The following is a 15,316-nucleotide window of genomic DNA, read 5'->3' as shown; positions in this document are numbered from 1 at the left end:
GTCTCCTGGAATGAAGCAGTGGCACAGTACAGGGCGCGGGTTACCGGCCTCGCCAGACAGTGAAATCTGAGTTTTAGCTTTGTTTCAGCTGAGAAACCTAACAGGCTAGTGCGCTGCTGGTGCAACTTTCAAATAGAGTTAGGGTAGTAAGTATGTATTCACAACTACAGCCTAGCAACGGGATACTGCAGTAGGAAGCATTGTTACTGCTGCTAATGCTGCTGCTTTTTTCTGCTCATAGCATGGACCCATTCATATGACTAATTTAGGTACAGGGTCCTCTCAGACCGGACGAGGTGGAGCTGGTGTGACCTTCGCTGATCCCTGCGGTAGAGCAAAGGAGAGGGACAGGTGGGTTTCTTCTTGTGTTGTGTTGTGTTTTATTTGAGTTACCACCAGAACACATTTCCATGGTGTCCCTCTGATCTTGCTAGGTGCCAATCTCCTATTGAGCATCTTTAACTATCAGCTCATCTTAGTCAGTATGTAGCCCAGTGCTCTTGAAATCTTTATCCAGTGTGACCCCTGTGTAATACCTGAGACTTCATCCAGTGTGAATTGTTATTTTTGTTTTCAGAAGTCAAACCTCATCCTTTTCTGGCCCCTAGCAATCAGACCTGGATGATCTAGCCACCCCTAGATAAAACAGAGTGAACTCACAGGGACCTCTCAGCTTTGGGCACTCGGTCTGAACTTGGCACCAGACATTGCTGCCTCAGCTCGCCACTCCAAACTCTCCATAGGCTGGTGCCCACAGCTTCAGGTGCCCTGGTCTAATCCCTTTGTGGTTCTGGGCTAGATTCTCTGGCATTAGGGATGGTTCCATCCTGAGATTCATCCAGCTGGTAATCCAGAAGACCTTTCATTCTGACTCTCTTGGATGGTTTAGTTAGCCTGGAGTCTTACAGGCAGATTGTATTTTATAAAGTGTGAATGTTTGGTGCCATTGTTGAAGGGATATGAGTCGATTCTCACTTTTCCTGAAAAGATCAGAGCTAGCCGGTTTCCTGAAACCCTGGGTATGAGCCACTTGGAGATCTCATCGATTGGGAATAGGTTAAAGTCCTTCCTGTTCATGCTTGGTGCTCCAGGTAGAGGTAACTCCACACAGGCATGTGAGCTCTGTATCCCAGAATGACAGCTGGTTGGTGAGATTCCGTGCTCCATGTGGAACCTCACCAGGAATAGCTCTAATGGATGGTCTCTGACTGCATCTCCGTTGTTACCTCAGTACAGAATTGTCATTTTCATTTTGTGATGGTGAATATTTTTCAGTAAGTCCCCACCTGTGAAATATTTCTGTGCTTTGTTGCCTGTCCCAAGGTTAGACTACTGTTCACGTCTCTCTTCTCCCCCACCCAGGCAGCTGATGCCCCCACCACCACGACTTCTCAACGAAGGATTCGTGCAACCTGAAGATCAGTGTGGGATGTACAGACCTTCAGCATCTCTGGGTGAGTGAGCTGCTTAGTTGCTAGCACAAACTTGATGCAAGGTCATGATGGGTGTGGAAAGCTGGAATTTCTGAGGAGGTCACTCTTCAGCCCATATCTTGAGAGGACGCTGTTTCCTTGCAATGGCTGAATGATTTGGAAGGTCCTTTCCACCAAACCTAACTGGTCTTGCTATCAGAGCCTTTGTTCCACTTTTCCAGCACAGGAAGGGTTTGTTCTTTGAAATACAGACTTTGACTTCCTGAAGGGAGATCATAGGAGAATGTACTGATTGCTGAGTCTGTCTTTACAGAGTCACACTGACCAGCTTTATGGTCAAAGACTGAGACTGACTGAATATATTCAGAACGTGTTTAACCCGTGATTCACAGAGATCTTGCTGACCTGTTTCCCAACCTCCCACCAAAAGGGTGGCTCAAATTTCAATCCGATCTTTACCCTTGAATCTCCAACCACCACAAATGGTTTCAATCTAGCAGTTAGGAGATAGCAAGAACTGCAGATTCTGGAGCCACAGTCAATATAGTGTGGAGCTGGAGGAACACAGCTGGTCAGGCAGCATCCGAGGAGCAGGGAAGTCGACAGGATGAAGGGTGTAGACCCAGAATGTCGACTTTCCTGCTCCTCTGGTCCTTCACTGTATCGGCTCCCATTCAAATTCTGAAAACTTTGATCAAATCACCCTTAAACCACCAAAATTTCAGGACATATAGTTTTGGTTTGTATAATCTTTCCCAGTAGATCATGTTTCTTTGAGGCTAGGATTCATTCTGGTGAATCCTCCAGTACCGATGTAACCTTCCAAAGGCATGGAGTACAGTGACTCAGGGCTTTGTCTCATTGAGGGATGTGGTGTGCCTTTGTATTCCAGGACTTCCAACATGAAAGCCAGCAGCACTGGATTATTGCTTGTACCTGTTCACAACAATTTATGGATCTATGTCCTTGGGCCTTGTTCAATCCCTCTAAGCTTCCACTATTTGGAACCCTTGAATTGTTTTTCATTCAAATTTGATTGAAATTCATTGCCACAATTTTGCCAGTTCATTCGACCCACTGTTTTCACTTTGTAATGTTACACTTGCGTCAACACTGCTCACAGTGCAGCCTCTCATTGTGTCATCTGCAGATCTGGACACGAGGCTTCCTACCCCTCTAAGTCTTTAATGAACAGAGTGAGTTGCTGAGACGCCCGACACAGATCTTCACAGACATCACTAGTCCCATCTGCCAGTTTGAGAATCTGCCCAATCCCGAACTCTGTTCCCTGTAACTCAACTAATTTCCAAAACATGTTGATAATGTTCCTTCAGGTCTCTCTGAGCAGCTCTGTGCTGGCTCACTTTCAACAATGGCTATACCCAACAATGTGGAAAATTCCCCAGGTACGTCCTGTACATAAAATCCGACTCAGCCAATCAGTATCCATCAGTCTACTCTCAAGCATCAGTAAAGTGATGGAAGGGATTGCCGACATTGCCATCAAGCAGCACTTGCTCAGTAATAACCTGCTCACTGACACTCAGTTTGGGTTCCATCAGGGTCTCTCAGCTCCTGACCTCATTACAGCCTCGGTTCAAACATGGACAAAAGAGCTGAATTCCAGAGGTGAGGTGAGAGTGACAGCCCTTGACATCAAGGCTGCATTCGACCGAGTGTGGCATCAAGGAGCCCTGGCAAAACTGGAATCAATGTGTATTTGGGTGTTGGGCTAACTCTCCATTGGGTGGAGTCATATCTGCCAGATAGGAAGATGGTTGTGGTTGTTGGATGTCACTCATCTCAGCTCCAGGGCATCTCTGCAGGAGTTCCTCAGCCCCAACTATCTTGAGCTGTTTCATCAATGACCTTCCCTCCATCATTAGGTCAGAAATGGGGATGTTCGCCAATGATTGCACAACATTCAGTGCTGTTTGCCACTGCTCAGATACTGAAGCAGTCCATGTTCAAATACAGCAAGACCTGCACAATATTCAGGCTTGGGTTTGTAAGTGGCAAGTAACATTTATGCCACACCAGAGCCCGGTATTAACCATCTCCAACAAGAGAGAATCTTCACTTGATATTTAATCTGATTGCTGTTGTTAATCCTTCACGACTGTCTGAGGGATTGCCTTTCACCAGGAACTGAGCAAGACCAGCCATATCAATGCTGTGGCTACAAGAGTAGGTCAGAGGCTGGGAATTCTGTGGCAAATAATTGCCTTTTGATTCTCCAATATCTGTCCATAAAGCACAGGTCAGGAGTGTGATGGAATGCCCCCCACATGCCTGGATGGCTGCAGCTCCAATTGTTCTTGAGAAACTTGACATGATCCAGAACAAAGAAGCCTACTTGATTGGCACCATACCCACTTCTTCCACCACCGACACTCAGTAGCAACAGTGTGTACCATCTACAAGATGCCCTGCAGAAATTCGCCAAGGCTCCTTCCCAACCTGTGACCTCTACAACCTAGAAGGATGGGGGCACAGGATCACCATCTGCAGGTTTCCCACACCATCTAGACTTGGTTTTCTGAGACACGGTCAAAATTCTAGAATTCCTTTCCTCTCAGCACTGTGTGTGTCCCTACACCACAAGGATTGCAGCAGTTCAAGAAGGCAGCTCACCACCACCTTCTCCAGGATGGAATGGGCATTAAATGCTAGCCCAGCCAGTGTGATGCCACACCACGTCCCTAAAAGAATTTAAACTCTAAACAAAGGAGCGAGGATTCCTGCTCCCATTCACTGTCTGCGGCTAAATCAGCCAGGGAAGCTGCTACTGTTCACTGTCTGGTATCTAGTGATTTAGAGAGAAAGGAGTAGAGAGGGAGTTGTGTTGAGGAACCTGATTTAAAGGAAAGGGAAAATATAGAGGAATATGATGCAGAGGGGGGATGGTAGTACAGAGATACCTAATAGATATATGCAATTTAGAAGTGGGGACACAGGTATAGATGTACCCAATTTGTTTTGGGGGGCTGGGGGGTGCGCAGGTATAGAGGAACCCAAATGGGGGGTGGGGTGTCAGGTGTACATGTGAATGTTGTCCAAAACCAAGAGAAACCTGACTGACTGATAATCTGTGCTAAATGCTAGTCTGAAGAGAGAGTTTGTGTCAGTCACAAAGGTTATTTTGTAAATCTCCTTGGTCAGTCAGCCCTACAAATGGCGAATTGATCGCTGATGGATCGTGTTCTAACATCACCTTTTCCTGTTTGTGTTTCTTTTTTTTCTCTCTCTCTCTTTTCCATGGTTCTGCTGTTGTCGTGGCTGATGAAACATTGGTTGTGCTAACCTGCCTGCCTGGCTGCTCTGTGTTGGACTACTGTGGCCCGTGTGCCAAACCGGCATCACATCGACAACTACAAATGGTTCCCAATAACAAACCCATTTTTCTTCCTGAGCTTTTTTTTTGGGACTGTTTATTCTGCTGTGTATGTGTGTTTTTGTTTGTGTCTCTTGTTTTTGTTTTGCCTATCTCTAGATCATCTTGGGGAGCCGTCGATGAAGATGAGGAGGATGGGCGAGAGGGGATCGCGGCTTGTGTCCTACGGTGGAGACTCATCGGATGAGGAAGAAGAACATTCCAGAAGGAGGCAAAGTATGGCGCAGGGCTGGAGTGCAGAGTGCTGCTACACACTACCCCCTCAGCGTGCCCAGCAGCAGATGCCCTTCTGGATGGCACCGTAGTTGGCTGGTTCTTGGAGAGTAAGACTGGGCCCACACTCACCTTAAAGGTCATGATGGCCCTCGATGTTAATATGAACTATTAGCATGCAGACTGGCTCAAAGACGCTTGGCTGAGTGAAACAGAGCTTCTACCTGTGTGGCCATTCTGATGCTGCACGGTTAGAGTGTTAGAGCTTCAAACATTATGCTTTTCTTTGGGAGGGTGGGCTGGGAATGTTTACCAAGAAATTACTTAATTCTCAAAGTTTGAAGTTGACTTCTTTTGTTTCCCTTGTGGTTTCCCAGGAGTCTCCGGGACTCATGTAGCAATACACGAGGGTTGGTTTCTGCACACAAGATTGTTGGGTTTGTCTATCTAAGGTTGGAATCTCTCATTTGTAGGAGAGAGCTGGCTCTGGGCAGGGGAGTGCGATCAAGCTGCACTGACTGACATTAAGGATGTACCTCTCATTCTCTGTCTAGGAGTCTCTGATCAGAGGCTTTTACAGATTACGGAATGGGACTATGAATATTGGAAAGAGAGACACACACAAGCTCTGGGATGAAGCTGAACTAATAAATACAAGTGCTGGAGCAGTGGCTAAACCCTTGGAGCTGTGTTCCTTCTTGCTAAGGGCTGGCATGTATATTCCTGGCAGTATTCCCTCTACCTGTCCCAGGTTTCCACCTTGCCAGTTGTGAGTCTGCAGAGTACATCCCAACCAAAGCTGTTGCTGTCCCCCTGGTGTGTCTGTGTTTTGCAGGAAGCCTGGTCCTCAAGCTGTCTCTGCTGCACCCCCAGCCTTACTGAACAGGCAGATAACAACATTGTTAGCCTGAGTGAGGTACCCTGTTCAGTTTGGATGAGGTATATGGCAGCCAGCTGTCTGTGGAACCTTTATGCATTGTACTGAGCCCAGTCTGTGACACTGGAACCCAAACCCATTACTTCCCTTCTGTTTCCCAGGTCAGAGCTGAACACTGCCACCATCTGGCTTGAACAATCTCATCTATACATTGCTTTCCAGCTGGTTTGGTAGTGTCATGTTACAAGTCTCAGTTGCTGTTATAAGGCTTAAGTTCATAAGAAGTAGGAGGAGTAGGTCATTTGCCCCTGGAGACTGCTCTATCATTCAATAAGATCATGGCTGATTCGATTGTGGTCTCAGCTCCACTTTCCATCTTTCCCCTATTTTGTCCTCCCATCCCTTGTCAATCAACACTCTGCCTTTGAACATATTCAGCCTCCCACTGCTGTGGGAAAGAGAGTTGCATAGATCCAACAACCTACTGAGACTAGAAATTCCTCCTTGTTTCAGAATTAGGGAGGCACTTACTTTGGAACTGTGTCAAGTTTGAGGTTTCCTGCGAGGGGGTACGTTGTCTCACTATCTATCCTGTCAAGCCTCCTGAAATCCTATGTTCTGATAAAATCACCTCTTTCTCCTGAACTCTATATGTACAGGTCCTAACTTATCCTCCGGTTTCATCCTTTGATGTGCCCTTTTTATTGTCCTGATGGTCAGCTGTGTTCCTCACGGCTGGCACTTAAAGGGCCTCAGCAGCTGTCTGCATCTGTTTTGAACCAATCCTGTAGAGTAACCAGACAGGCTATCATTCACAAACTCAGGAGACTTCCTGTGTCCCTTCCTTGCAGTGTTACACACAGGAGCTGGTATTCTCAGCTTCTGTATTTATCTGTCAGAACACACCTCCCTCTGCCAGGAATGCATTAACAGCTGGGGTCTCTTGTATGAGTCAAGAGGCCAGGAATCTATCCCTCTGGAGCGCACAGTGTGGACTGACACAGCAGGGGAGTTTCTGTACTGTTGGACAGTCAGTACCGAGGGAACACCACGCCTTTGGATCAGTCATCTTTCACAAGAGATTAAATCTAATCCCTTGATACTGCTTTGAAGATCAGGCAATTATCTCTGATGCCGTAGAGTAGTATATACGTCTCAGTCGATATCACAATAGATTATCTTGTCAATGTGCTCTTGCTGTGTACAACATTGACCAGAGTTCCACAAATACTTCACTGGCTGCTCGAGTAGCGGACGATGCTGTTCACCTGCATGTTCCCACCTGGAGTTGATCCTTTACCTTAGTGTGGAATTTTAAAGTGTCATGGATTGGGTGCAGTTGTATTGCCTAACTCTAACCCAACCCCTCTCTGTTGAGAGTTGAATTTGAGAGCAAAATTGTTCTCTAAAAGTTGTGATTTTCGAACCTGTGCACGCTCCCCTTACCTGCATGCGTGCCCCATGCCTTCAAAAGGTTATATTGATTAAAAACCTGGGAGCTGGAACAATGAAAATTAATTTCTGGCTATTATAGCCGCATTGGTTATAGTCTCTGAATTTCTGTAAATATTGTGACAAAGTTCTTACCTTGCCCTTTGTAAATAAAGTGAAGCTGAACATTATTCTCTAAATTCCTTTTGAACCTCTCAGAATGAGAGCATCTGAACTGGAACTGCTGAATAGCTCCACCTGGTTTTGATTGACACAAAGCTGACCTTTAACCATTTGAGTCAGGCGGGAGTTGGGGAGCTTAGAGCCCAGCTTGATGAGCTGAGTTCAGGTGAGAGGTTAGAAGAGCCTTGCAGATACAGGAGCAGGGTTCACTTTGAAATGGAGGAAAGTGTGTTTTCCAGAGTTTGGTGAATCACAGTGATATGGATTTGTTGGCTGTTACCTCTAAGCTGCTGCAGTCCATGTGTTCCAGCTACCGTCATGGTGAGCCTCCTTAACCCCAGTTGTTCAGTAATTGTACCTGAACCAGTGAATCGGGACCTGCTGTCAGAACTGGCTGAGCAGGGAATGGTGCCTTCGCCAACTAAAACTGGAAAACTCCAGGCACCTGTTAGTGAACATCAGGCTGCTCCAAGCACAAGTGTAACAGGTACATGTTGCTATTTTCAGGGTATGTGGTGGATTAGTTAAATATAGCTGCATTATGTTAAATTAGTTCTGTCAGAACATTGTCATAACCTGCCATGCTGTAAAGCACTTAGTGAAATTAGCATCTTCAAGACTGGGTGCTTTTTTCCAAACAATTTTATTTTACCGAAGGAAAATAATCTAGATGAAGATGTTTGAAGAGAGTGATTCTAATTCTAGTCAATAAGTAAATGTTGCCAACCCTTTGTTTTGCTGCAAGTGGGTCCAGGTTGAAGAGCCACTGTTACATAGTAGAATTAGAACTGGGAGTTCCTTTCTTTGTGAGGGCAGGTTCTCTGGTAAATCAGTGGAAATGAAACTAGAGCAGTCAGATTACAAAGCCTTATTAAGCTGATCTCTACCTCAAAAAATACCAGAAACAAAACAGAAGTTGCTGGAAAAGCTGATGTGACAGCATCTGTGAAGAGAAATCAGAGTTAACAGTTTGGGTCAAATGACCCTTCCCCAGAATTGATGGCAGCTAGGAAAATGTTGGTTTATATGCAAAAAATAGGTTAGACAGAGGGGATAAGGAGTAAACGATAGGTGGGGGTAGAGCCCAAAGAGAACAGAATAGTTGGACAGACAAAAGAGTGGATAACGATCTGGCTAGGAGGGTGAATAGCTGTTAGTGGAGACTGTTAGTGGCTAACAATAGGTAGTGTGTAATGGCAGGCTGTGATAACAAGGCCTGGTGGTCTCATTGGAGAGTTCAGGCCCTAAAATTATTGAACTGGATATTGAGCCTGGAGGTCCCCAAGTGGAAAATGAGGTGTTGTTCTTCCAGCAAACACTGAGCTTCACTGGAACACTGCAGCGAGCTTGAGGTAGAGATGTTGGCCAGGGAACAGGGTGGTGTGTTAAAGTATCAAAAATAACAGGCCAGGGAGAGTGGTCTACTTGGGAAGACGAGAAGGCCATATAATCTGTTCTGCCATTTAATACTATGATGGCTCATCTCGTGCTCTGACCTTCTAGAAACCTGTCCTGTGAGATCTGTGGCACTCCTCCCCCTCCCTGATTTCTGCCCAAGAGTGAGCGGGAAATGTGCAGTAGGTAACAATTGTTTGCTAATTCAGCTTCATCCCCTTAAGATCAAGCTGCATTTATCTCGCACCTTTGGTCAACATTCCTAAGGCACTTGAGATGTAATCAAGTTTCAAAGAGCAGTATGGCAAACTTGGTTGATAAGATGAATTTCAAAGAGGCTCTTGGAGGTGATGAAGCAGGTTATGGGCTGGGCATGCCTACAAAGGAGGTAGAATATCAAAGTGTTTTGAGGGAGGTGAATGCATACAGGGTTGGGAGCCAACATTGATTAGTGTGGTTAGGAATGATAGGTGAGTGGGATAGGATGTGGGGAGCAGCTAAAATTTATAGAAGGTGGAGTTGTCCAGGAGTAGACTGAGAGTGATAAGACACCTGGGCTTCAAGCAGATAGGCCAAGACTGGGTGTGGAATTGTCACCAAAAGAGACAGTAACTAGGAAAAGAGTGGAATCGGTGGAGAATGTACTTTGCTGTCTGTTGACTTAGGGAACGCAGTGATTTGACTGGAGCAACATGTGAGTTATCTGCCTCAAATTTCTAAAACAGAGCTGGTGGGGAAGTAAATGAGTGTTCTGTTCAAGGAATCCCAGACAGAGCCCACCTTTTCAGAATAATTGTGGATTCTGATGTTTCAGTCTTCACTTCCATTAATCAAATCCATCCGGTGTTTGATGAATTAATCTTGCAGCAAATAGGACTCAACAACAATACAAAGGACTGAAATATCAGGACATCCTGCAGAATATTGTGATCAAAGCTGATAGAGAGGAAAAGTTCAAACATCTGACAAGCATCTTTTACAAAAATACACAAAAAGCATTTTAATTTCATTGGTACTAGCTTTCTTTCCTAAATTTGACTAGAGACTTCACTGAATGGGACAGAGCTGCCTGGACTGTGGCTTGTTCCAGGACAGTGTAAAGCAGGGCGTGTATTAAACCATTGGTGGTTAAAGCTGTGCTGTTTTGTGGTGAGGCACAGGGCAGCATTTGTAATCCTGCGGGAAAGCCAAGCTCAGACCAGGCTCCACTGCATTAGTGAACTGTGACACACAAATTACTTCAGATGTTAGAGATCAGAAATAAAAACAGAAAGTGAATCGGAGACTCAGCAGGTCTGGCAACATCTGTTCTTCTCTCTCTCCATAGATGCTGCCAGATTTTGCTGTGTATCTGCGGCACACTTTTTATTTAAGCTGTGACACAGCTGGTAACCCATACCACTCCAGCAGAAACTTCCTGTTAGTTTCACACGTCCATTAATTAGAAATTTGTTTTTGGCACATCACGTGTTGAAATAACAGTCCAATGGCTCAAAAATTGTTAACGTTTCTGAATTCTTTAAGCGTCTTTGGGAGACTGTCATTTTAGGTGTTCATCTGCTGACACCGCACACCTAAAAGACCACACATGTTAATATTGGTTTCACGAAGAAGAATCTCATCAGTGCGGTTTCTGAAAGCTCATTGTAAATCCCCTCAATCTCTCAAACTGGGTGGAATATAGAAATCTGATTTGAATGGTAGCCCACTGTTTCAAAGTGTTGCAGGGAGTGTTATTTGGGGCTGCACATCAAGTCTTACATGTACTTGGGACTTGACACTCTTGGGTGATGGAAAGGGGAGACCACCATCCCTTGTGCCTGTTCCAATATATTGTTATATCAGCTATTCTCAAACTGGGGCCCACAGCGGCTCTCTAGAGGTAGGTACTTTGTAAGTGTTTTTGCTGAGGGAACAGACACTGTCTGCCATCTGTGCAGCACAGAATGTACTGGCTGTTTCACCTAAGAGGGCAGATTGAGAAGATAGACATGGCAGGGAGTAATTAGCATTGTTACAAGTCTGTTTGCAAGCAGCACTTACATTTTCTGTGTATTAAAATTTAGTTGGGTCTTGGGGGTGGACAGGAGTTGGAGGAGGAAGGGTTCATGGTTGCTAAGCCATTGGAAGCCAAACTTCAGTTGTATTGCAGTGAGCTGTGACTGTTTTTTGAGGGAAAAGGAAAGATCAGTGCTTTGGGCTGTGTGCTGCAGGGACAGCAGCCTGTCACTCTTACTCATTACCGTCTGCGAATCAGTCTCTGTTCCTTCTGACACAGTGGAACTGCCTCACCCAGCCACAGCTACTGCTGATGAGATTCTCTCGCTCAGACCAGAGTTAGTTATCTTTTTGAAAATTGAACATTCATAGTTTGCCTTTCGGCCAATCTGTTTCAGAAACTTGGTAACGGGACGTTTGTACAGTGAGTCTGAAGTCACACTAATCTCCCTCCAACCCCACAAACATTAAACCATAATTTGTTCCTAATCCTAGGACAAAATAATTCAAATGAAGTATTTTCTTGGGGAGAAATTGAAAGCTAAAATCATCAAAATGGTAGTAATGACTGAGCGTCATTCAAACTCAAAAGTTAAACATTTGTTGCGAATGAGACCTTGAAATAGATATAAACACCTTGAATGGTCAAAGACGTGTAAACAGGAGGATGTAGCAAACAGGAAGATTTTAAACGGGGCATATTGGTTGTAAGTCAGCTTGCCCTTGTAAACACTGGCCAAATACAGACATTAAGACTAGATGGCCATGGTGGGGAGGGATCCCTTTCCCAGCCTACTGGCACTCAGTAAGGTATCCTGACACCCCCTCAGAAATAATGATTCAGGGTGTGAAGGGCAGGAATTTTCAGACAATACCCTCACAATCCTCTCTGCCCTGATATCTGGAACCAAGCCAATTGCACCGGATATTTCATCCAGAAATAATTTGTCAAAATAATGTGTAAATGTGGGGGAACTTTGGTATCAAACTCATCCCTCAGAGTGTGGTGACATTTTTCTAAAATAAGGATTAAGCTGCTTTTTAGTTTGCTTTCAAATCAAATAGCTTTTTTTTTACAGATAGAGTTCACCAGACCTTGAACAGCCAAGGGCACCGAGTGTTTATTTGGTCTTAATGCTGACCAATCACTTGAAATGTCATAGTATATAGAGTTTTTACAGCACAGAAATTGACACTGACTGTAGAAATGAAAGGATGAGGACGCTAGGTGTCATACTAAAGACTGGTTTCAAGCTGACAGTGGTTACATTTCTGACCAGTCAGGGGAACAAAAGGTTGTCATTTTGTAAGCAAAAGTCCAAATTTGCTGCAAATATTTCCACTTCCTCATTTTTGGCCGGCAATGTGGTGAGTAAAGGGAGTTCGCCTGATGAGACTTTTTTTTTATTCATTCACGGGATGAGGGTGTTGCTGGCTAGGCAGCATTTAATTGCCCAGAGGATGCTTATGATTCAACGGCACATTGCTGTGAGTCTGGAGTCACATGTAGGTCAGACCAGGTAAGGATGGCAGTTTCTTCCCTAAAGGACATTAGTGAACCAGATAGGTTTTTCATCATTCGACCCTTAATTTCCCCCAGATATTTATTGAATTCAAATTTCACCATCTGCTGTGGCAGGAATCGAACCCAGGTCCCCAGAACATTACCTGGGTCTCTGGGTTAACAGTCCAGCGATAATACCACTAGGCCACTGCCTCCCTGTTACCTCCAAATTGCTGCTTTGATCTCAGAACTACAGAGGGAGCAGGGTCAGGGGTACAGCTGGGGTCTCACTGCACTGAGGTTAATGGGCAGGTTTATTTCAAAGAAGTGAAACAAAACTTGGATTGGAGGGTGGGGTGGGGATGGCATGGTTGGTGGTGGCAGATGGAAGTGGTGAGCAAGATGAGTGTCTCAGTACACAGTTCAAACTCTAGCTCTAAGATCTGGGGGCTAGTTGGGCATGGGGAGGAGAAATTAAATATCCACCTTGAATGGATTAGTGGCTATGACCACTGTGAATATTTTAGTCAAAACCAACGTACAAACTTACAGGGTGCAACAGCAGATAAAGCCAGAGTTTGCTAGCTTAAAAAACCCTGATAATTCTATGCCTGAATGTGCCTGGCATTCACAAGATACAGGAATTGTCAGCTCAACTAGAAATAAACAGTTATCTCTCTGATAGCCATTACAGGGATATAAGGCTGCAAGGTGATCAAAACTGACATCTGAATAATTGAGGTCATTTTGGACAGGCTGGAAATAGGAAAAAATGGCAGGATAGCTCTGTTAATTAAGGATGGTACTAATAAAATATAATATGACCTTTGATTGCTAAACATTAAGGGTTATGGGTTAAGGCAGGATAGTGGAGTGGAAGATTATCTGATCAGCCATGATCTCATAAATGGTGGGTTGGATTTGATGGGTTAAATGGTCTACTTTGTTCTTATGGTCTAATCATCAAGATGCATTTTGGAAAGGCAAATCAGTGCAGGACTTTTACGCGTAATGGTAAGGTCCTGGGGAGTATTGCTGAACAGAGACCTTGGAGTGCAGGTTCATAGTTCCTTGGAAGTGGAGTTGCCGGTAGACAGGCTGGTGAAGGTGGTGTTTGGTACGCTTACCTTTACTGGTCAGTGCATTGAGTATAGGAGTTGGTACGTCATGTTGCACCTGTACAGGACAGTGGTTAGGCCACTTTTGGAATACTGCGTACAATTCTGGTCTCCCTGCTGTAAGGAAGGATGAGAAAACTTGAAAGGATCCATAAAGGATTTACATTGCCAGGGTTGCAGTGTTTGTGCTGTAGGGCGACCTTACAGGAGTTTATAAAATCATGAGGGGCATAGATAGGGTGAATAGCCAAGATCTTTTACCCAGGGTAGGGGAGCCCAAAACTGGAGGGCATAAATTTAGTGAGAGGGGAACAATTTAAAAGGGACCTAAGATGCAACTTTTTCATGCAGAGGGTGGTGCATGTATCAAAATGAGCTGCCAGAGCAGGTGGTGGGAGGCTGATATAGTTACAACATTTGAAAGGCATCTGGATGGGTACATGAATAGGAAGGGTCTAGAAGGATATGGGCCAAATGCTGGCAAATGGGATTAGATTAATTTAGGATATCTGGTTGACATGGACAAGTTGGACCGAAGGGTCTGTTTCCGTGCTGTACAAATCAATGAGTTTGAGGAATCAGTTTAGGTAGAAGGTGAAATAGCAAAGTTAAGAAGTTACTTGTGGAAGTAGTTTATAGTTCCCCTAACAACACTATAGGACAAAACATATAGGGAGAAATACTTGGGGCTTGTAAGAAAGCATTATTGTAAATCTTGGATAATTTTAATCGTTATATAGATTGGACAAATCAGATCATTGCAGATAACCAGGGAGATAGGTTTATGGAGTGTCTAAAGAAAATTTCTTAGTGCATCACATTCTAGAGCTAACTAACAAGGTTACTGTAGACATGGTAATGTTCAAATAAACAGGATTAATTATGTCAAAATAAAGGGCTCTGTTGGTAGAAGTGATAATAAAAATTGTCCGTCCAGATTGTACAGAATATAAAAACTGAAAGAACTGCAGTTGCTTTAAACAGCAACTTCTGTTTTTGTTGTAGAGGATATAAATATGTTCCCTGATGTACTTGTAAATCAAGAGGTGAAAGGGAGAGAGGAATTTAAAATAATTACAATCACCAGGGAAAGGAGACTGAGAACTATTGGTGATGAGGTCCTGCAAAGTGTGTTCAGGGAGTTAGGTAGTAAGTTGAAAAGCAGAACCTCTAGGGTTGTAATCTCAGGATTACTGTGCGCCAGTGAGGCATGGAACAGGAAGTTAGAACAGTTAAATATGTGGCTAAAGAGCTGGTGGAGGAGGGGGGGCTTCAGGTATTTGGATCATTTGGAATGTCTTCTGGTGCAGTTTGGACCTGTGCAAGAAGGACAGGTTGCACCTAACTGGAGGGGCACCAATATCCTGGCGGGGAGGTTTGCTAGTGCCAGTCAGGAGGGTTTAAACTAGCATGGCGGGGAGTGGGGACCAGAGCTGTAGGTTGGCAAGTGAAATGAGGAGGCGTTAGAGACTAAGGCCACTATGACTAAGGAAGAACACAGGGAGAGGTGACTGAACATGTCAGGACCTGACAGTCTGAGGTGTATTTTAATGCGAGGAGTATAACAGGTAAGGCAGTTGAACTTAGAGCTTAGATTTAAATATATAATATATATATAAAGGAATAGCTATTACAGAGACCTGGTTGAGAGAAGAACAAGACTGAGAGCTTAACATTCCCGGGATTTAGACATTTCAGGCGAGATAGTGAGGGGTGTAAAGGAAGTTGGAGAGTTGTTACTAACTGGGGAGAATATCACTGCTGTACGGG

At 44.5% G+C, this 15,316-nt stretch overlaps 1 protein-coding gene across 3 annotated transcripts in view; it reads left to right on the top strand.

Moving 5' to 3' along the window:
• The window catches only part of khdc4 (KH domain containing 4, pre-mRNA splicing factor), a 19,722-nt gene extending 12,183 nt beyond the window's left edge, over positions 1 to 7,539 (top strand). The window contains exons 12-15 of one of the 3 annotated variants that reach the window (XM_048620462.1): positions 242 to 351; positions 1,363 to 1,454; positions 4,927 to 5,043; positions 5,595 to 7,539. In XM_048620462.1, the coding sequence (XP_048476419.1) occupies positions 242 to 351; positions 1,363 to 1,454; positions 4,927 to 5,043; positions 5,595 to 5,677 (402 nt within the window). In that variant the 3' untranslated portion in view covers positions 5,678 to 7,539. Of the gene's footprint in view, positions 1 to 241; positions 352 to 1,362; positions 1,455 to 4,926 lie in introns of those variants that run through there. The other 2 variants (XM_020524372.2, XM_048620463.1) reach the window with 2 other exon arrangements.
• Positions 7,540 to 15,316: the final 7,777 nt, after the last annotated feature.

This window comes from Rhincodon typus, chromosome 46, assembly GCF_021869965.1.
Source record: "Rhincodon typus isolate 14 chromosome 46, sRhiTyp1.1, whole genome shotgun sequence".
In the NCBI taxonomy this organism is placed as follows: domain Eukaryota; kingdom Metazoa; phylum Chordata; class Chondrichthyes; order Orectolobiformes; family Rhincodontidae; genus Rhincodon; species Rhincodon typus.
This window is presented reverse-complemented; position numbering and strand designations above follow the sequence as displayed.